The 23,765-nt window shown below is 36.6% G+C and overlaps 1 protein-coding gene across 1 annotated transcript in view; it reads right to left on the bottom strand.

Moving 5' to 3' along the window:
- The window catches only part of LOC128651475 (butyrophilin-like protein 10), a 40,312-nt gene extending 18,072 nt beyond the window's left edge, over nucleotides 1-22,240 (bottom strand). The window contains exons 1-2 of the mRNA XM_053704516.1: nucleotides 22,157-22,240; nucleotides 3,217-3,636 (exon numbers count right to left, since the gene is read on the bottom strand). Coding sequence (XP_053560491.1) covers nucleotides 3,217-3,636; nucleotides 22,157-22,217 — 481 coding nt within the window. The 5' untranslated portion in view covers nucleotides 22,218-22,240. The remainder of the gene's footprint in view (nucleotides 1-3,216; nucleotides 3,637-22,156) is intronic.
- Between the last annotated feature and the right edge of the window lie 1,525 nt (nucleotides 22,241-23,765).

The raw sequence follows: 23,765 nt of genomic DNA, 5'->3' as shown, positions 1-23,765 counted from the left end.
ATTATACCATTCAGGTAACTAATATATAATTTATATATATAACACAATGTAACCTCAGACCCTAGTTGTATTATACCATTCAGGTAACTAATATATAATTTATATATATAACACAATGTACCCTCAGATCCTAGTTGTATTATACCATTCAGGTAACTAATATATAATTTATATATATATCACCAAATGTACCCTCAGACCCTAGTTGTATTATATCATTCAGGTAACTAATATATAATTTATATATATATCACCAAATGTAACCTCAGACCCTAGTTGTATTATATCATTCAGGTAACAAATATAAAATTTATATATATAACACAATGTACCCTCAGACCCTAGTTGTATTATACCATTCAGGTAACTAATATATAATTTATATATATAACACAATGTAACCTCAGACCCTAGTTGTATTATACCATTCAGGTAACTAATATATAATTTATATATATAACACAATGTAACCTCAGACCCTAGTTGTATTATACCTTTCAGGTAACTAATATATAATTTATATATATAACACAATGTACCCTCAGACCCTAGTTGTATTATACCATTCAGGTAACTAATATATAATTTATATATATAACACAATGTAACCTCAGACCCTAGTTGTATTATACCTTTCAGGTAACTAATATATAATTTATATATATAACACAATGTACCCTCAGACCCTAGTTGTATTATACCATTCAGGTAACTAATATATAATTTATATATATAACACAATGTAACCTCAGACCCTAGTTGTATTATACCATTCAGGTAACTAATATATAATTTATATATATAACACAATGTACCCTCAGACCCTAGTTGTATTATACCATTCAGGTAACTAATATATAATTTATATATATAACACAATGTAACCTCAAACCCTAGTTGTATTATACCATTCAGGTAACTAATATATAATTTATATATATAACACAATGTACCCTCAGATCCTAGTTGTATTATACCATTCAGGTAACTAATATATAATTTATATGTATATCACCAAATGTAACCTCAGACCCTAGTTGTATTATATCATTCAGGTAACTAATATATAATTTATATATATATCACCAAATGTAACCTCAGACCCTAGTTGTATTATATCATTCAGGTAACAAATATAAAATTTATATATATAACACAATGTACCCTCAGACCCTAGTTGTATTATACCATTCAGGTAACTAATATATAATTTATATATATAACACAATGTAACCTCAGACCCTAGTTGTATTATACCATTCAGGTAACTAATATATAATTTATATATATAACACAATGTAACCTCAGACCCTAGTTGTATTATACCATTCAGGTAACTAATATATAATTTATATATATAACACAATATACCCTCAGATCCTAGTTGTATTATACCATTCAGGTAACTAATATATAATTTATATATATATAACACAATATACCCTCAGACCCTAGTTGTATTATACCATTCAGGTAACTAATATATAATTTATATATATATCACCAAATGTACCCTCAGACCCTAGTTGTATTATACCATTCAGGTAACTAATATATAATTTATATATATATCACCAAATGTAACCTCAGACCCTAGTTGTATTATATCATTCAGGTAACATTTATAATTTATATATATAACACAATGTACCCTCAGACCCTAGTTGTATTATATCATTCAGGTAACATTTATAATTTATATATATAACACAATGTAACCTCAGACCCTAGTTGTATTATACCATTCAGGTAACATTTATAATTTATATATATAACACAATGTACCCTCAGACCCTAGTTGTATTATACCATTCAGGTAACTAATATATAATTTATATATATAACACAATGTAACCTCAGACCCTAGTTGTATTATACCATTCAGGTAACTAATATATAATTTATATATATAACACAATGTAACCTCAGACCCTAGTTGTATTATACCATTCAGGTAACTAATATATAATTTATATATATAACACAATGTAACCTCAGACCCTAGTTGTATTATATCATTCAGGTAACATTTATAATTTATATATATAACACAATGTAACCTCAGACCCTAGTTGTATTATACCATTCAGGTAACATTTATAATTTATATATATAACACAATGTACCCTCAGACCCTAGTTGTATTATACCATTCAGGTAACTAATATATAATTTATATATATAACACAATGTAACCTCAGACCCTAGTTGTATTATACCATTCAGGTAACTAATATATAATTTATATATATAACACAATGTAACCTCAGACCCTAGTTGTATTATATCATTCAGGTAACAAATATAAAATTTATATATATAACACAATGTACCCTCAGACCCTAGTTGTATTATACCATTCAGGTAACTAATATATAATTTATATATATAACACAATGTAACCTCAGACCCTAGTTGTATTATACCATTCAGGTAACTAATATATAATTTATATATATAACACAATATACCCTCAGACCCTAGTTGTATTATACCATTCAGGTAACTAATATATAATTTATATATATATCACCAAATGTAACCTCAGACCCTAGTTGTATTATACCATTCAGGTAACTAATATATAATTTATATATATAACACAATGTAACCTCAGACCCTAGTTGTATTATATCATTCAGGTAACAAATATAAAATTTATATATATAACACAATGTACCCTCAGACCCTAGTTGTATTATACCATTCAGGTAACTAATATATAATTTATATATATAACACAATGTACCCTCAGACCCTAGTTGTATTATACCATTCAGGTAACTAATATATAATTTATATATATAACACAATGTACCCTCAGACCCTAGTTGTATTATACCATTCAGGTAACTAATATATAATTTATATATATAACACAATGTAACCTCAGACCCTAGTTGTATTATACCATTCAGGTAACTAATATATAATTTATATATATAACACAATGTAACCTCAGACCCTAGTTGTATTATACCATTCAGGTAACTAATATATAATTGATATATATAACACAACGTACCCTCAGACCCTAGTTTCATTATATCATTCAGGTAACACATTTATAATTTATATATATAACACAACGTACCCTCAGACCCTAGTTTCATTATATCATTCAGGTAACACATTTATAATTTATATATATAACACAATGTAACCTCAGACCCTAGTTGCATTATGTTTAGACAAAAATCTATTTCAACCACTTACCTTGTATCATCAACTTAAGTTTGATCTCTCCTTTGCCATGTGCACTAATGGCTTTGCATGTATACAAAGCTTCATCCTCATAGTTCACATTTTTCATATAAAGGGACAGATCTCCATCACCAAGCTCTTCTTTGTCAACTGTCACACGTCCATGGTATCTATAGCTCTGGTCTTCTAGAACATCACGATGGCTATGGTAACTGTACACCAGCTCAGGGTCTTTAAATTCAAATGTCTGCTGGATGTAGGCGTAGATATCATCCACCTCTATCTCCTCAACAATATCCTCCCGATGCCAACTGAGCCCCAAAGTATCCGTGCCCTCAATGAAAGAGAAATGGCAAGGAAGGATTGCATCTGCGAACCGTGGTACATATACTTCATCATAGGTTGGAGGAGGGATCACATAGTCACACTCTGCTAACAGAGCACAATATGGTAAATTACAAGAAACCACAAGGTAAACTGCTGTTTCACAAGAATTGTTTGCAAACTATTTCTCAATATTTTTATTTGAGATATTACATGTTGCTTTCTAGGGGGAACATATTTTATGTAATAGTTGTTGTTACATAGCCTATGTGAAAGTTCCTCATTTTAAGACATCATCAGATCAGTTTGTCTTCAGGATCCTAACACCTGGTTTATTTATGACACATAATGGATCTGAAAGATGTTATTAACTGGCAAAGAACAGGTAGACTGTTTATCTGTGACTCCTTATCTGGAGAACATCATCGCCTATCTCTCATCATCAGAGCTGTCACTATGCCACAATTCCAAGGTTGTTTAGGCTCTTTTTAGAAGGCAGAACAAACATTCCAAAAACTTTATTAATCATCTGATACCTACAGGGGAGCAACACTCATGTTTTAAAGAGTCATTTATATGAGTGTGTATGTGGTATGAGCATTATTTAAGGAAATGAGACAACTTATTATTTAGAGCCTCTCTCCTCCATAATGTAAATATATTACAACTCTTCAAAACAAAAAAAAAAACACATCAAATTAAAGTTATCATAAATGAAAACCCCTGGGATCTCCTCTATAAAATGTAAAATGTGTACATGTGCCAAGACGCCAACAATGTAGAATTATATAAAAACTACCTGTGTCTTTGTGCACTAATCTAATCTATTTCATCATGCAGTGCACCCAGCTGTCACCAATGACTTGTTTCACTGACAACTGAATCTATGGAGACTATATTTATTCTTTATGTAATTGCAAGATGGAATTGATGTACAAGAATATTTTTCTACCAGATCCAATGCAGGCAATGTCACTTCCTGTTTGGATACTGCAATGGGTGGAGGGGTAGAATTGGAGTAGGTGGGATGTAATCAGGCAGGTAGGAAGTGATCATGGGTGGTGGAAGGGATGCGGAGTGACCTTGTCTCTGATGAAGCTGCTTTGATTGGAGGGAGGGGAGTTCCCTGCATTATAACACTGTCGGGTAGGGGAAAGATAAGCCAGGCGGTGGGAAGAGATCATGGGTGGTAGTAGGGTTGCCACCTCAGTCATGAGTTACAAATACTGTAGGGTGTGCAGGGAGGAATATGTATTGTGTTTCTGGACAACACTATTTATATGCACTATTCATATTCCTCTCTGCACACCTTGTAGCATGTGTAACTTATAAGTGTCCAGGAACACATGACTGAAGTGGCAACCCTACTCCTACCACCCACGATCACCTCCCACCCACCTGGCTTATCCTTTCCCTACCCAACAGTGTTATAATGCAGGGAACCCCACTCCCTAAATTAAAATAAATTAGCAACTAGTTGAAGGAGGGTGGGAGAATACCCTGCTATAATGTAATAGGAACTGGTAAGAGGAGGGAGATCCAGACTGCTGGCAGGTGATTGTGGGTGGTGGGAGCTATTGGGTAGGTCCTTACATCTACAGTTTTGGGACTTTGTCTCTGAGGAAGATGTTTTTATAGGAGTGACCCTAAATGACAGAAATTATTACTGGTGGGAGGGAGGGGAGGTCCCTTATGCATAAAGATAGATGAGCAACATGTTGAGGGGTGGGGGGTCAGTCCACTGCAATAATTTAATAGGATCCGGTTGGGGGGAGGGAGATCCAGGGGGTTGACAGGGGATTGTGGGTGGTGTGAAGTATTGGACAAGTCCCTACATCTAAGAAATACAGTTTTGGTGGGATGGAGTAGAGTTCCTTACAGCACAACGCTAGGAAATGTGATACAGGCAGGTGGAAGATGATATTTGATGGTGGGATGAATGGGGTGGGTGTCTACAATATGAAAAAGAGTTTGGCATGTGGAGTAGGGAAAGCTACTATACTACAGAAACAAAAAAGAAAACAAGGGTTGGGGAGGTGGACAGGGAACACTACACTACAGAAAAAAAACTACAATGAGGAGGGAGGGATTTATGCACTACAGAAAATGACGATAAAAAAAAAAAAATATGCCCTATCAGTATACTGACAGACTAGCTGCCAGTACTTAATATGGCTTGCAGTAGAAGGCTGGAGGAAAAAATACTGTTTGAGAGGGATCAGGGAGGTGGGAGGTAATATCAAGTGCTCCCACTTGGTCCTTTGGTTGAGTTGGCCCTGGTCAGTCCACTGCAATAATTTAATAGGATCCGGTTGGGGGGAGGGAGATCCAGGGGGTTGACAGGGGATTGTGGGTGGTGTGAAGTATTGGGCAAGTCCCTACATCTAAGAAATACAGTTTTGGTGGGATGGAGTAGAGTTCCCTACAGCACAACACTAGGAAAGGTGATACAGGCAGGTGGAAGATGATATTTGATGGTGGGATGAATGGGGTGAGTGTCTACAATATGAAAAAGAGTTTGGCATGTGGAGTAGGGAAAGCTACTATACTTCAGAAACAAAAAAGAAAACAAGGGTTGGGGAGGTGGACAGGGACCACTACACTACAGAAAAAAAAACTACAATGAGGAGGGAGGGATTTATGCACTACAGAAAATGATGATAAAAAAAAAAAATACGCGGCGGAGCCAACTTCTAAGCCGGACGGACGCATTTTTCAGCAGCTCCTACCATACTTTCTATAAAAGATTAATTTAGCGACCGTCTGTGTCCATCTACCTTACTATAAAGCTACTTATGCTGGTCTGATAGCACAGCCGCACTCGACGGCCACTTTTACTAGGAGTGGCACCTCATTTATAGACTTCTTCTACCCTGATATGTTTTCCGCTGGCTGCGCAGTTAATAGCGGCCATCTTGCGGTCTAACTGACACCTTCATTTGGGAGCCAAATTAACTGAGAGATTTTATCTTTAGCCCCTACCTTAGGGGACCGCTATACTCTCTTATCATGGAGGACGCTGAGCGCATATTGGTGCGAATGCATGATTTTATAGAGGCGTGTAAAGGTGCGTTCAGATGCCAGCCTGAAACGGTGTCTCAGCAACCAGCAGCGACACTCTCACCTCATGCCGCCTACTCTTCCAAACCTGCTCCCAAGGATAGAGGAACTGCGGGACTGCAGAATGTGCCACCTGAGGTTCGTCAGCCCCTGTATAAGGTTAGCCCAGCTTGTGAACCACCCGATGCAGCTGCGCGTGGAACAGAAGTAGAATGGCTGGTGTCTTGTGTCGGGACTTGTAATGATCTCTGGAAACCGAAACCGGTGCGGTCTGACCGACCCGATAGAGTAGCCACCCAAAGAGACTCTCACCTTGTACAAGTAGAAGTGTCCCCTCACCCGGAGAGTCTTACCCAGTGTGGCCCATGTTTCAAGGGTCGGGAATCTAACTTGCAGCCCATACTTAGCGCAACACAGCGAGTTGGTGTGGGTTAGGGACTCATTTTTGCTGTGAGTTGCTCAGTGAACTCTGAAGCGCCTTAAAGTGCTGGCGCCATTACATGTACCTCACTGTCTACTAACAGATGATCAACACTCTGGACATATTGTCATATCGATAAGTTTACTTTCAATTTGCACCCACATTCGTATTGTATATCTGTTCTGTTCATTACTGAGCAAGGTTTGTTTAACCATATTGTTGCCCTATTATGTGAAGATGATCGTGCAGTTTATATTGTGCCGCTATATTTCTTTGTCTGTATCTCTCACCGCTCTTGGAGCAATCATATAGAAGTTGTTTTAGTTCATTTGCTCTACCTAGCTATGCTTGATGCAGCTGCAGTGGGACCCTGGCAAAGTCAGCGTGAGAGGCTGACAGAGTGCACTTCAGCGAACTTAATCTGGCATGAAAGGGGTTAGCTGCAGAGCTTCTGATGAACTTTTGTGACATAAAACCAGCAGTGTTGCTGGAGGGTACTGCTCTTACTATAGTTTCCCATGTGTTTACCTGTTGGTTAAGCCTGTTATTTGCTTTTGTTTTTAATTTTCTCCTAGCTTGGCACCACTACTTGCTGTATAAGGTTCACTATTCTAGCTACAGCATATTGAGTCTGACATAGAGGCATAACCCCATAGTGTTCCACATATTTGTTTGAGAGATTGCGTGCTGTAACATTAGCTAGCAATTACTATATCATTAACCAGATTTGTTAGGAACATAACATCTCTATATTATCAGTTTGATTTTATATATTTATAAATCTTGAGGTTCTGCTGCACTATAATACCAAACTGTTAGTTGAGGGCGGCTGAGGGTATTGGCTCTTTATTTAGTCTGCCTATAACAAAATACGTGCCGCAGTAGCTTATAATTGTAAGATACACTCAGACCACATTTACTTTGTTTTTTACTCTATCACTACTATGGGGACCAAAGCTTTTTGTATAACTTATCTGTGTGTAGGTGTGATAATATCTCTTAGGCTATATCCAGGAGGCAATCTATTGTATAGGGTTAGACCTGTCATAACTACCAAAACTAATATAATCTTGGAAGGGTATAGTTCATTAATTTTCTACTGTACTAGTTCTCTTAAAGTACAACTACCTGCTTGTCTCATTAACACATATAGGGGATGCTTGAGTATTTCCTGAACAAGGGTGGCATTGCAATGGAGGTTGTACTCTATATCTGACTACCCATTTGAACCTTCTATTTACTGCTGCAGGGCATAGGGCCCGTGCACTGTGGCAGACATATATTCACACCACTACGATTTAATAGGCGGTGGTGCCACCTAGTAACTCACTTACTCATTCACTCCCCATGACGGTAGGTACTTAATTTAATTTAGTTTAGAAATGACTGATTTTGACCTATTAGATGTTTATTGTCCCTTAGATAACCTTATCCCTAAGTATATTGAGCGACACTTATAATATCTTCCAGATTATATCCAACAAATAAACCAGATGTTAATATCCTCCCTACCTTCCATGGTTACTATAGCCTATACACATCATATATAAATTAGAGTGTAGGATAAGACTATAAATATCTCAAGCAAAGGACATTACACCCTCCAATTCTTACTTAACAAATGCTTCCCGCAACAGAATAACATGTAGTCTAGTTAACGTAGATTTGTTATCATACATATCAAGCTCACACCTTAGAGATCCTCTATATTATGACAGCTGAGTAAAGGTCAGATGTAAATAACAGAGCTTTGGAATGTAGTTTATATGTCTATATGTGGGATGTAACAGTCCCTACCGTATCCAACTATGTTTAATCACCCTACAGCCCACTCTTAACTGTACTACTAGTTCTCTTCAGCAGTGCCACGAGTAAGAGTGTCTCTCTATAAAGTTTGGTTGCTCACGATTGTCTCTATATGTGAAAAGCTATGTTGGGTGCTTGCACACTCATATCCCTAGCACTAGTTTGGAGATGGTGGAACAACTCACAAATATAATAAATATAGCTGCAAGCAGCGATAGAGGTGGCCATACGCATCGACTTTGCAATAACATTCAAGCAGCTAAGTCACAATATAAAGCTTTATAGAAGTTTTTACAATTCTAACATTAGCAGTTGGAAAGAACAAACATGTTCGAAAGTTTTGCGTTTTTCAAGATGGCTGCCCCACCATATGACCAATACTTTCATCACAATCAGATGTAACTCTAGGTCACAAGATATTGGTTTTACAGCAAATTTCACAGCTTTAACATAAGCGGTTGGAAAGAAAACACATTTTAATTTTTTTTGCGTAAACCAATATGGCTGCCACAGCTTGTGACCAATTCCTTCAACATGAACAACTGCGACTCTAGGTCACAATATAAGGTTATACAGCAAGTTTCACAGTTCTAACATAAGCAGTTGCAGAGAAAATAGATTTTTGAAATTTTCGCATAAAACAAAATGGATGCCAGATCATATGATATACAGCCTATATTATGCACAATAATTCTCACAATAGATGTCAATAAACATGGCAAAAATAAAGCACTTTTGTAAAATGTTTTTTTTTTTATTATTAATTTAAAAATATCGTTAAGCGTTTTTGAACAATTCAAAATGTCTGCCAAACCACATGACCTATCAACTTCTCTTGAACAAATCTGAATGTTAGTCATAAGATAACTCTATAAACAAAATTTCAAGTTTGTCCCATAAGCGGTTTCAGAGAAGAAGATATTTATAGTTTTTAAAAATGGCGCATACGAAACAAAATGGCCGCCAATCTATGCAATATATGGCTTTCAAATTGCACATACTAATGCTCACTATAGACCTCTACAATTTGCAGAAGTTTCATGAAAATTTCCAAATGTTTTATTTCACGAAGGCGACTGCAAGGGTTATGACTATGGGCAATCATGTGTCTATTACACTGTAATATTGTTAAATATTGTAAAACTAATGTATAAGGTACAAAATTACGCTTTTAAATGGCGATAAAAAGGTTAACGTCTCACAGCAGCCATGTTGATTATGGAAAAATCGCAATTTTGACAAACTTGGTAGAGGACCTTGCAAGGAGCAAATGTGCAAAATTGTGCTTTATTGCACTAAGCGGTTTAAGAGAAGACGATGTTTAAAGATTTTTGCAAAATGCAAGATGGCTGATACATCATGTGATCAAGACACTTCTGTTGAGCAATGGCAAATCTAGGTCATAGCAGCACTAAGCACAGCAAGTTTCAAAGTTGCAACATAAGCAGTTCCAGAGCTAAAGATTATTAAGCAGTTCTTGAAATTTGTCGCAAAAAAACAATATGGCTGCGTAACCTTATTACCTATGAGTTCAATATTGCATGAGATGTAGCATTGCAATAGGCAGTACCAGCATACCTAATTTCAAGAGTTTAGCATAAGTAATTTGTGTTTTGTGAGCAATTGACTCAAAAGAGGCAGTATTGAATTACAAATAATTATGACATAAAACCGACATGTGACTGATTCTCTCCTAATGAGCAATTTTGAATCAAGGTCACAATATAAGACTGTACAGCAAATTTCACCGTTCTTACATAAGCGGTTGCAGAGAAAATAGACTTTCGACATTTTCGTGTAAACCAAGATGGCTGCCCGATCGTAAAATATACAGCCTCCATATTACGCACAATAGTGCTCACTATAGATGTCAATAAACATGGCAAAAATAAAGCATTTTTGTAAAACGGTTTTTGTTTTATTATTAATTTAAATAAATCGTTAAGCAATTTTGAACAATTCAAAATGGCTGCCAAACCACATGACCTATCAACTTCTCTTTAACAAATCTGAATGTTAGTCATAAGATAACTCTATAAACAAAATTTCAAGTCTGTCCCATAAGCGGTTTCGGAGAAGAAGATTTTTATAGTTTTTAAAAATGGCGCATACAAAACAAAATGGCTGCCAAGCTATGCAATGTATGGCTTTCAAATTGCACATACTAATGCTCACTATAGACCTCTACAATTTGCAGAAGTTTCATTAAAATTTTCAAATGTTTTATTTCACGAAGGCGACTGCGCAATGCGAATTTTAACTGAAATATTGTCTTTAAGGGTTATGACTATGTGTAATCATGTGTCTATTACACTGTAATATTGTTAAATATTGTAAAACTAATGTATAAAGTGCAAAATTACGCAATTAAATGGCGATAAAAAGGTTAATGTCTCACAGCAGCCATGTTGATTATGGAAAAATCACAATTTTAACAAACTTGGTAGAGGACCTTGCAAGGAGCATATGTGCAAAATTGCGCTTTATTGCACTTAGCGGTTTAAGAGAAGATGTTTAAAGATTTTCACAAAATGCAAGATGGCTGCCACATCATGTGACCAAGGCCCTTCTCTTGAGCAATAGCAATTTCAGGTCATAGTAGCACTAAGCACAGCGAGTTTCAAAGTTGTAACATAAGCAGTTCCAGAGCTAAATATTTTTAAGCGTTTATCAAAATTTGTTGCAAAAAGCAATATGGCTGTCAGAGCATGTGACCTATGAGTTCAATTTTGAATGAGATGTAGCACAGCAATAGGCTGTACCAGCACACCTGATTTTAAGAGCTTTGCAAAAACAGTTAAGCAGTTATGGGCAATTGAATACAAAGCTTGGCGGAATAAAAAGAATAATAATAATAATAATAATAATAATAATAATCCGAACAATAACAATAGGTTGTCCTGCAACTTTGTTGCTGGCCACCTAAATATAGCTGCAAGCAGCAATAGAGGTGGCCAAGCGAATAGCCTTTGCAATGGCATACAAGCAGCTAAGTCACAATATAATGCTATAAAGCAAGTTTTTATATTTCTAAGATAAGCTGCTGGAAAAAAAAAAAAATTCGGAATGCTTGCGTTTTTCAAGATGGCTGCACTACCAAATGACCAGTACTTTCAACATGAGCAGATGTAACTCTAGGTAAAAATATATGGTTATGCAGCTAATTTCACAGCATTAACATAAGCGGTTGCAAAGAAAACACGCTTTCGAATTTATTGCGTAAACCAATATGGCTGCCACAGCTTGTGACCAATACCTTCAACATGAACAACTGTGACTCCAGGTCACAATATAAGGTTACACAGCAAGTTTCACAGTTCTAACATAAGCGGTTGCTGAGAAAATAGATTTTTGAAATTTTTGCGCAAAACAAAATGGCTGCCTAATCATATGATATACAGCCCCCATATTATGCACAATAGTTCTCACCATAAATGTCAATAAATATGGCAAAAATAAAGCATTTTTGTAAAACAGTTTTTGTTTTATTATTAATTTAAAAATATCGTTAAGAGTTTTTGAACAATTCAAAATGGCTGCCAAACCACATGACCTATCAACTTCTCTTGAACAAATCTGAATGTTAGTCATAAGATGACTCTGTAAACAAAATTTCAAGTCTGTGCCATAAGCGGTTTCGGAGAAGAAGATTTTTATAGTTTTTAAAAATGGCGCATACGAAACAAAATGGCTGCCAAGCTATGCAATATATGGCTTTCAAATTGCACATACTAATGCTCACTATAGACCTCTACAATTTGCAGAAGTTTCATGAAAATTTGCAAATGTTTTATTTCACGAAGGCGACTGCGCAGTGCGAATTTTACCTGCAATATTGCCTTTAGGGGTCATAACTGTGTGTAATCATGTGTCTTCTGCACTGTAATATAGTTAAATAGTGTAAATATAATGCATAAAGTGCAAATGTATGCAATTAAACAACGATAAAAAGGCGAATCGCTCATAGCAGCCATGTTGATTATGGAAAATTTGCAGTTTTAACAATCTTGGTAGATAAACACGCAAAGAGTACATGTGCAAAATTGCGCTTTATTGCACTTAGCGGTTTCAGAGAAGAAGATGTTTAAAGGTTTTCACACATTTCAAAATGGCAGCTAGATCATGTGACTAAATCACTTCTCTTGAACAAACTTTATTCTAGGTCAGTACAGCAGTACACACAGCAAGTTTCACAGCTGTAACATAAGCAGTTCTGGAGAAGAAGATTTTCAAGCATTTGTCCAAATTTGTCGCAAAAAAAATATGGCTGCTAGATCACATGACCTATGAGATTTATGTTGCAAAGGATTATGCACAGCATAGATCTCTAGCAATGTGCCAAGTTTCATTTGTTTTTGAGTTATGCTGTGGTTATTATAAGCATTTGAAAAAAACGTCGGAAAAATAATTTTAATAATACAAGCAATAACAAATAATAATATAGCTGCAAGCAGCAATAGAGGTGGCCAGCGCATTATTTTTGCAATGCCATATAAGAAGTTATGTCACAAAATAAAGCTATACAACAACGGTTTACAGTTCTAACATAAGCATTCGGAAAAAAAAAACACATTTTCGAAATGTTTACGTTTTTTAAAATGGCTGCCACACCATATGACCTATACTTTCAACATGAACAAATGTAACTCTAGGTGACAGCAAATGTCACAGTTTTAACATAAGCGGTTGGAAAGAAAACACAGTTTCAAATTTTTTGTGTAAACCAATATGGCTGCCACAGCTTGTGACTAATTCCTTCAACATGAACAACTGTGACTCTAGGTCACAATATAAGACTGTACAGCAAATTTCACAGTTCTTACATAAGCGGTTGCAGAGAAAATAGACTTTCGAAATTTTCGCGTAAACCAATATGGCTGCCCGATCGTAAGATATACAGCCTCTATATTATGCACAATAATGCTCACTATAGATATCAATAAACATGGCAAAAATAAAGCATTTTTGTAAAACGGTTTTTGTTTTATTATGAATTTAAATATATTGTTAAGCAATTTTGAACAATTCAAAATGGCTGCCAAACCACATGACGTATCAACTTCTCTTGAACAAATCTGAATGTTAGTCATACGATAACTCTATAAACAAAATTTCAAGTCTGTCCCATAAGCGGTTTCGGAGAAGAAGATTTTTATAGTTTTTAAAAATGGCGCATACAAAATAAAATGGCCGCCAAGCTATGCAATGTATGGCTTTCAAATTGCACATACTAATGCTCACTATAGACCTCTACAATTTGCAGAAGTTTCATGAAAATTTGCAAATGTTTTATTTCACGAAGGCGATTGCGCAATGCAAATTTTAACTGCAATATTGTCTTTAAGGGCTATGACTATGTGTAATCATGTGTCTATTACACTGTAATATTGTTAAATATTGTAAAACTAATGTATAAAGTGCAAAATTACGCAATTAAATGGTGATAAAAAGGTTAATGTCTCACAGCAGCCATGTTGATTATGAAAAAATTGAAATTTTAACAAACTTGGTAGAGGACCTTGCAAGGAGCATACGTGCAAATTTCACAGTTCTTACATAAGTGGCTGCAGAGAAAATAGAATTTCAAAATTTTCGCGTAAACCAAGATGGCTGCCCGATAGTAAGATATACAGCCTCCGTATTACGCACCATAGTGCTCACTATAGATGTCAATAAACATGGCAAAAATAAAGCATTTTTGTAAAACGGTTTTTGTTTTATTATTAATTTAAATATATCATTAAGCAATTTTGAACAATTCAAAATGGCTGCCAAACCACATGACGTATAAACTTCTCTTGAACAAATCTGAATGTTAGTCATAAGATAACTCTATAAACAAAATTTCAAGTCTGTCCCATAAGCGGTTTCGGAGAAGAAGATTTTTATAGTTTTAAAAAATGGCGCATACGAAACAAAATGGCCGCCAAGCTATGCAATGTATGGCTTTCAAATTGCACATACTAATGCTCACTATAGACCTCTACAATTTGCAGAAGTTTCATGAAAATTTGCAAATGTTTTATTTCACGAAGGCGATTGCGCAATGCGAATTTTAACTGCAATATTGTCTTTAAGGGCTATGACTATGTGTAATCATGTGTCTATTACACTGTAATATTGTTAAATATTGTAAAACTAATGTATAAAGTGCAAAATTACGCAATTAAATGGCGATAAAAAGGTTAATGTCTCACAGCAGCCATGTTGATTATGGAAAAATCGCAATTTGAACAAACTTGGTAGAGGACCTTGGAAGGAGCATATGTGCAAAATTGCGCGTCATTGCACTAAGCGGTTTAGGAGAAGAAGATGTTTGAATTTTTTCGCAAAATGCAAGATGGCTACCACATGATGTGACCAAGGCACTTCTCTTGAGCAATAGCAATTTCAGGTCATAGTAGCACTAAGCACAGCGAGTTTCAAAGTTGTAACATAAGCAGTTCCAGAGCTAAAGATTTTTAAGCGTTTGTCAAAATTTGTCGCAAAAAGCAATATGGCTGCCAGAGCATGTGACCTACGAGCTTAATTTTGCATGAGATGTAGCACAGCAATAGGCTGTACCAGCATACCTGATTTTAAGAGCTTTGCAAAAACAGTTAAGCAGTTATGGGCAATTGAATACAAAGCTTGGCGGAATAAAAAGAATAATAATAATAATAATCCGAACAATAACAATAGGTTGTCCTGCAACTTTGTTGCTGGCCACCTAAATATTCTGAGGCCAATGCATAGATTATTAGTAATATTCAAAACTTAATATATTTAAATCACCTCCCCCCCCCCACCCATGATAATGTACCCTCTATTTTAACGGGGCTCAATACGCGGTTTGTCTTGTGTATACCGCATTTTAACTATTGCATTCCTCACTTCCTAAGCTTTAACTCCCACATAATATTTAAGAAAAGAATCTGTAAGACCATCCGGATCAGCAGGACTGATCACTATTGCCTTCCATCTGTATATATGCTCCTAACACAGTGTCTGGTAGCCTCTATCAAGGGGCTAGATTGAATATACCACTTTAGACTCCATCTATTACAACAGGAAGCAAATATGATGATTAAACATTCCACTTCAGATTCTGTTTATCACTACAGGAAATGAGTATTATTTTACATTTTACATAGCATTATATATATTGGCTATACTCTAACTACCTCATTTCTAACAAGAAATTCGCTATACGCTTGAATTTACGTAAATTATGAGTAGTCCTGTGGATTCATCAGTATTCCCAGTTAATACCCCTCATGTCTTATATTACATGAATCTTCAGGTCCTCAGGAACAAAATTGCTATTCAATTTAAAAAAAAAAAAATAGAGGTTTATCATTGAGATCCAAAAGTGGTCTCCTTGGTTACAAGTTCCTTCTTTCGCTTCATTATTTCCTGCTACTCTTGTTGGCCCAAGAGTAATCTATTATATCATGTAGAAGGTTCCTAAAAGATTAGCTTCTTATCTGTTTAATGTTTGCAAACTATGTAAATTGTTGACTAAACGTCTCTTGCATGTTCATTTTATTACTCTTGTAACATTGAAGCCTTATCTATGTATGTCTTTAACTAAACCTCAATAAAAATTATTAAAAAAAAAAAAAAAAAAAAAAAAAGCCAAAATTCTTAATTCTTGTTAAATAAAAAAAAAAATTGTAAAAAAAAAATAAAAAAAATATGCCCTATCAGTATACTAACAGACTAGCTGCCAGTACTTAATATGGCTTGCAGTAGAAGGTTGGAGGAAAAAATACTGTTTGAGAGGGATCAGGGAGGTGGGAGGTAATATCAAGTGCTCCCACTTGGTCCTTTGGTTGAGTTGGCCCTGGTTCTGTTATACGAAATGAGAGTTACCCCATTGCATCATTTTATAATGTGGTATACCCAGCTATAGATAAAAAAACATTAAAGTATTAAAAAAAACTTCAAAATATATACATGTGTGGTCTTAGCTGAAACAGAGGATGATAATGAACATTTTTTGAGACTTTTTTCTATAGTTAGGAATCTACAGGTTTTTGAGGCCTGAGTTAATTAATATTTTATCTACTTTTTTTTTTTTTACTTTTTTTGCTAAATTTTGCCAAAACATTTATATATGTTTCATAGGTAAATAAAAAAACATGGCTTTAGTTCCGTTTAAATAGAGTAATAAAGAAAAATGCTACAAATTCTCTGGTCCTTTGAGCTTGTTTCTCTCTAAAATTCCCAGTAGTGAAGGAGTTAATATGCTGAGCTCTGCAATGATTAATGTAATGGTATAAACATATTTATTTTTGTGTGTCAGCACCAGGTCATAATAAAGCACTATTCTCTCTGAACTTGCCTATAGCTGAGACACATACGGCTAGATTACGAGTCTTGCGTTAGCCTTAAAAAGCAGCGTTGAGAGGTCCCAACGCTGCTTTTTAACGCCCGCTGGTATTACAAGTCTGAGAGGTACAGGTGTACCGCTCACTTTTCTTCCGCGACTCGAGCTTACCGCAAATCCCCTTACGTCAATTACGTATCCTATCTTTTCAATGGGACTTGCCTAACACCGGTATTACGAGTCTTGGAAGAAGTGAGCGGTAGACCCTCTCCTGTCAAGACTCCTACTGCATTTAAAAGTCAGTAGTTAAGAGTTTTATGGGCTAACGCCGGAAGATAAAACTCATAACTAAAGTGCTAAAAAGTACACTAACACCTATAAACTACCTATTAACCCCTAAACCGAGGCCCCCCCCCCACATCGGAAACACTTAAATAAAATGTTTAACCCCTAGTCTGCCTACCGGACATCGCCGGCACTTTAATAAATGTATTAACCCCTAAACCGCCGCACTCCGCCTCGCAAACAATAGTTAAATTTTATTAACCCCTAATCTGCCGTCCCTAACATCGCCGACACCTACCTACACTTATTAACCCCTAATCTTCCGACCCCAACGTTGCCGCAAATATATTAAATTTATTAACCCCTAAACCTAAGTCTAAACCTAACCCTAACACCCCCCTAACTTAAATATAATTTAAATTAAACAAAATAAATTTTCTATAATTAAATAAATTAATCCTATTTAAAACTAAATACCTGTAAAATAAACCCTAAGCTAGCTACAATATAACTAATAGTTACATTGTAGCTAGCTTAGGATTTATATTTATTTTACAGGCAACTTTGTATTTATTTTAACTAGGTACAATAGTTATTAAATAGTTATTAACTATGTAATAACTACCTAGTTAAAATAAGTACAAAAGTACCTGTAAAATAAACCCTAACCTAAGTTACAATTATACCTAACACTACACTATAATTAAACTAATTACTTAAACTACCTACAATTAATTAAAATTAAATTAAATAAACTAAATTATGAAAAAAACAAACACTAAATTACAGGAAAAAAAAGAATTACACAAAGTTTAAACTAATTACACCTAATTTAATCCTCCAAATAAAATAAAAAGCTCCCCAAAATAATAAAAATCCCTACCCTATACTAAATTACAAATAGCCCTTAAAAGTGCCTTTTGCGAGGCATTGCCCCAAAGTAATCAGCTCTTTCACCTGTAAAAAAAATACAATACCCCCCAACATTAAAACCCACCACCCACACACCCAACCCTACTCTAAAACCCACCCAATCCCCCCTTAATAAAAACCTAACACTACCCCCTTGAAGATCACCCTACCTTGAGCCGTCTTCACCCAGCAGGGCAAAAGTGGTCCTCCAGAGGGTCCAAAGTCTTCATCCTATCCAGCCAGAAAAGGACATCCAGACCGGCAGAAGGCTTCATTCAGGCGGCATCTTCTATCTTCATCCTTTCAGAGCGGAGCGGGTCCATTTTCAAGACATCCGACACGGAGCATCCTCTTCATCCGACGGCCGACTGAATGACTGGTCATTTAACTGACATCATCCAAGATGGCGTCCCTTGAATTCTGATTGGCTGATAGAATCCTATCAGCCAATCGGAATTAAGGTAGGAAAAATCCTATTGGCTGATGCAATCAGCCAATACGATTGACCTCACATTCTATTGGCTGATTGAATGCAAGCTCAATCCTATTGACTGATTGGATCAGCCAATCGGATTGAACTTCAATCCTATTGGCTGATTGGATCAGCCAATCGGATTGAACTTCAATCCTATTGGCTGATTGCATCAGCCAATAGTATTTTTCCTACCTTAATACCGATTGGCTGATAGGATTCTATCAGCCAATCAGAATTCAAGGGATGCCATCTTGGATGACGTCACTTAAAGGACCAGGCAGTCATTCAGTTGTCGGCCGTCGGATGAAGAGGATGCTCCGCGTCGGATGTCTTGAAGATGGACCCGCTCCGGAAGGATGAAGATAGAAAATGCCGCCTGGATGAAGCCTTCTGCCGGTCTGGATGTCCTCTTCTGGCCGGATAGGATGAAGACTTCGGACCCTCTGGAGGACCACTTGTGCCCGGCTGGGTGAAGACGGCTCAAGGTAGGGTGATCTTCAAGGGGGTAGTGTTAGGTTTTTTTAAGGGGGGATTGGGTGGGTTTTAGAGTAGAGTTGGGTGCGTGGGTGGTGGGTTTTAATGTTGGGGGGGTATTGTATTTTTTTTACAGGTGAAAGAGCTGGTTACTTTGGGGCAATGCCCCGCAATAGGCCCTTTTAAAGGCTATTTGTAATTTAGTATAGGGTAGGGATTTTTATTATTTTGGGGGGCTTTTTTATTTTATTAAGGGGATTAGATTAGGTGTAATTAGTTTAAAATTCTTGTAATTCTTTTTTTTTCTGTAATTTTGTGTTTTGTTTTTTCTTCTGTAATTTAGTTTATTTAATTTAATTGTAATTAATTGTAGGTAGTTTAGGTAATTAGTTTAATTATAGTGTAGTGTTAGGTGTAATTATAACTTAGGTTAGGGTTTATTTTACAGATACTTTTGTACTTATTTTAGCTAGGTAGTTATTACATAGTTAATAACTATTTAATAACTATTCTACCTAGTTAAAATAAATACAAAGTTGCCTTTAAAATAAATATAAATCTTAAACTAGCTACAATGTAACTATTAGTTATATTGTAGCTAGCTTATGGTTTATTTTATCGGTAAGTATTTAGTTTTAAATAGGATTAATTTATTTAATTATAGAAAATGTATTTAGTTTAAATTAAATTATATTTAAGTTAGGGGGGTGTTAGGGTTAGGGTTAGATTTAGGTTTAGAGGTTAATAAATTTATAATAGTGGCGGCGACGTTGGCGGCGGCAAATTAGAGGTTAATCAATTTAATATAGTTGTGGCGATGTTGGGGGGGCAGATTGGGGGTTAATAAATATAATGTAGGTGTCGGCAATGTTGGGGGCAGTAGATTAGGGGTTCATAAGTATAATGTAGGTGGCGGCGATGTCCAGAGCGGCAGATTAGGGGTTAATAATATAATGCAGGTGTCGGTGATGTCGAGGGTGGCAGATTAGGGGTTAATAAGTGTAAGATTAGGGGTGTTTAGACTCGGGGTTCATGTTAGGGTGTTGGGTGTAGACATAAAAAGTATTTCCCCATAGGAAACAATGGGGCTGCGTTAGGAGCAGAACATTGCTTTTTTGCAGGTGTTAGTTTTTTTTTCAACCAGCTCAGCCCCATTGTTTCCTATGGGGAAATTGTGCACGAGCACGTTTTGTCAGCTTACCGCTACCGTAAGCAGCGCTGGTATTGAGGTGGGATGTGGAGCTAAATTTTGCTCTACACTCACCTTTTTGCGGATAACGCCAGGTTTAAAAAAACCTGTTATACCAGCGTTGTCTTAAGTGAGCGGTGGGAAAGAAAGGCTCGTTAGCACCGCACCCCTGTTAACGCAAAACTCGTAATCTCGCCGCTTGTGATTAAGACAGAGCATTCCACTTTTAAAAAAGGTTTTCAATTTACTTCTATTATCAAATTTGCTTTGTTCCAATATTATTCTTTGTTGAAGAGATACCTAGGTAGGTACAAGGCAGGAAATAGAGCTGCCATCTAGTGCTCTTGCAAATGGATAACATTCTTGCAAATCTGCTGCCATATAGTGTTCCAGACACATGCACATTCCTGAGCTTACATCCCTGCAATAACAGTAAATATATCAGGTGGTCCATCCCCTACTAATGAGACTAAATAACAAGACATTAGACCACTTAATGAAAAAGACACTCTACTGTTCTACATAGGGATTTCATGCCCCTCTGTGTGATTTAAAGGGGACTATAGAAGTATAGGGACCGCTCTCTTTATCACGTGCCTACCTTATGCTTGGGGTGCAGGCAGTGGCGTAGTGTGGGGGGGCAACAGGGGCGGTTGCCCCGGGCGCATAATTATGGGGGGCGCAAAGCGCTTGGTTCACAGCGTCCACCAGACATTAGACAGTCCCAGACTCCAGCGGTGCTTTGGCAAGCAAAGGGAACAGGGAGGGAGGATAAACATTCTAACAGGCGCCCTGCTGTTCTGTCTTGAGTCTCAAGTCAAGTGTGAACTTCAATTGTCAGTCAAGCGATGCCTGAGAGTCTGTGACTGTCTGTAAGTGTAATCAGACTGTTACCTGCTGACTAGCGTTGTTTTACGTCACTAAGCACGGCGGGTCCACCGTCCAGTCTCCTCCCACTCCCAGAGCGCAGTTCAGGAGGGAGCAAGAAGTGGAGGAAGACTGTCTCTTCTAGCGCGTTGTGCCGCCCCCGACTTTAAGATAAGTAATGTGGGAGGATAAAGGGATGTCGGTGGCTGAGCGGCCACCGTGTATGTTATGATGTGTATGTTTGTTGCTGCTTAGTTTATCTCACTGTCTCACAAAAAAAAACACTTAAAAAAGGGAAACAAAGGTCTGACTGGAATCAGTGATAAGGAACTCATAAACCGAGCCCCCCCCCCCCCCACAGTGAGCATACTTGCAGCTTGCTCCTGCTTATAATAAAATAAAAAAAGCACAGACTTCTCTCTTCCCATGAGACAGACATAAGATAAATGTTGCAAAGTTAGTGTAGCTCAGCTGTCTCATGGGAAGAGAGAAGTCTGTGCTTTTTTTATTTTATTATAAGCAGGAGCAAGCTGCAAGTATGCAGAATAAACATGTAGAAAAAGGGTAGCAAATAAAATAACAAAAGAAACACATAGACAGATGATACCTTCTTTTATAGGGAAAACAATTGCAGGCTTAATTCTAAAAAAAGATATCTTATAACAGAAAAGATCTGAAAGTACAATGCAGGAAAACGCAGTGTTAGAAGGTGGCAGAGATACTGATAACTGATGCCAACCCTATTGACTGCAATATATCAGCCACTGCCATAGCATGTAAAAGTTATAATATAAAAATGATAATGGGTTAGGGGGGCGCAATTCTTACCTTGCCCTGGGCGCTGACAACCCACGCTACGCCACTGGGTGCAGGTAAAGACAATCACCATGGTTATCACTTGAATATTATAGAATCATGCGGCACCAAGGACAACGAGAGATGGGGCTTGTTGTCTTACAAATGAAGGGTCACATAGGGAGGGGGTAAGGGAGGGGATCATCTGCATATTAGAAGGACATCCAATAAACCATAATCCTTTGCTAACAAGGGATCACATGCCCAGCTAAGTGATGTGGGGACCACAAGGGATCACATGCCAAGCTAAGTGATGTGGGGGCCACAAGGGATCACATGCCCAGCTAAGTGATGTGAGGACCACAAGGGATCACATGCCCAGCTAAGTGATGTGGGAACCACAAGGGATCACATGCCCAGCTAAGTGATGTGGGGACCACAAGGGATCACATGCCCTGCTAAGGGATGTGGGGACTAAAGAGCGGCTTCTACAGAACTTAATAATATGCAGCATTCAGGTTCTGTAGGAGCTCACACCACAGTGCTAGACACATGCATTCCCTCTCTAATTGTACTACAGACTACATTTAAAGGGACAGTAAAAACCTTCAGTGTTTTATATAAAATATTTAGTTATGTGTAAAGACACAACTTTGCAATATCTTTTCATTATTTATTTTGGCCCCTTTTCATGTAATTTGGCTCTGACAATTGAGCAATTTTCTAATACTCAGAACCTTAAATGCACCTGCTGACTTCTCAATGCTAACCCTGCTACATATGTCCCTAAATAGCTCTATATGATAACAACTGCAAATAAAAGCATTTTATACTAACTTCATAACCGTGACCAGCCTTATTGTCAGATGACTAAAGCTCAGATTGGCTCCTCCAAATAAGGCAAATGGTGGGTGGAGTTTGACTATTGGAAAACAACTGCAGTAAAACGGTGTTAATTTGTTTTACAGATGTTTAGACTCGGCTGATTTGTTATTCTATAGCAACGCAACAGAAATGTCTTGTCATTAGAAGGTGTTTAGTGTCCGTTTAACTTAAGGCCAATGTAGCTGGACAATGAGATGTACAAGGGATTCATTTTGACCCTAACACTAAGGCAGGTTTGTGAGTGATGGGTACTTACCTGCCTGGTACAGGATGAGTGTCAGTGTGAGTGTGATTAGCAGCAGGGACATTGTGACAGTGACGCAGTACAACACCGACAGGCACCTGTAAAACCAGAACAAGCGTCACTCAGAGACTCCAGCACAGCATCCAGAAGCTATAGCAGTAGAGTTTATCAGTTGTACTTATTTATTCATTTAACACTATTATTAATTGTTTTAACAATAAATCTATCCTTATACTCTATGGATTTACAATTATTTACCTCAAATTCTTTTTAATTAAACAAAAACACACACATATACACATAAACATACACACATAAGGATACAAACACATAAACACACACACATAAGCATACAAACACATAAACACACACACATACAAACATTAACATAAACATATACATAAATACACACATATAAACGCATACACACACAAATAAACACACATACACATACAAACATAAACATAAAGACAAACATATACATAAATACACACATATACACACACAAATAAA

The sequence above is a fragment of the Bombina bombina genome, chromosome 3 (assembly GCF_027579735.1).
Source record: "Bombina bombina isolate aBomBom1 chromosome 3, aBomBom1.pri, whole genome shotgun sequence".
Classification (NCBI taxonomy): Eukaryota; Metazoa; Chordata; class Amphibia; order Anura; family Bombinatoridae; genus Bombina; species Bombina bombina.
The sequence above is the reverse complement of the archived record's forward strand: the minus strand, read 5'-3'. Positions and strand labels throughout refer to the sequence as shown.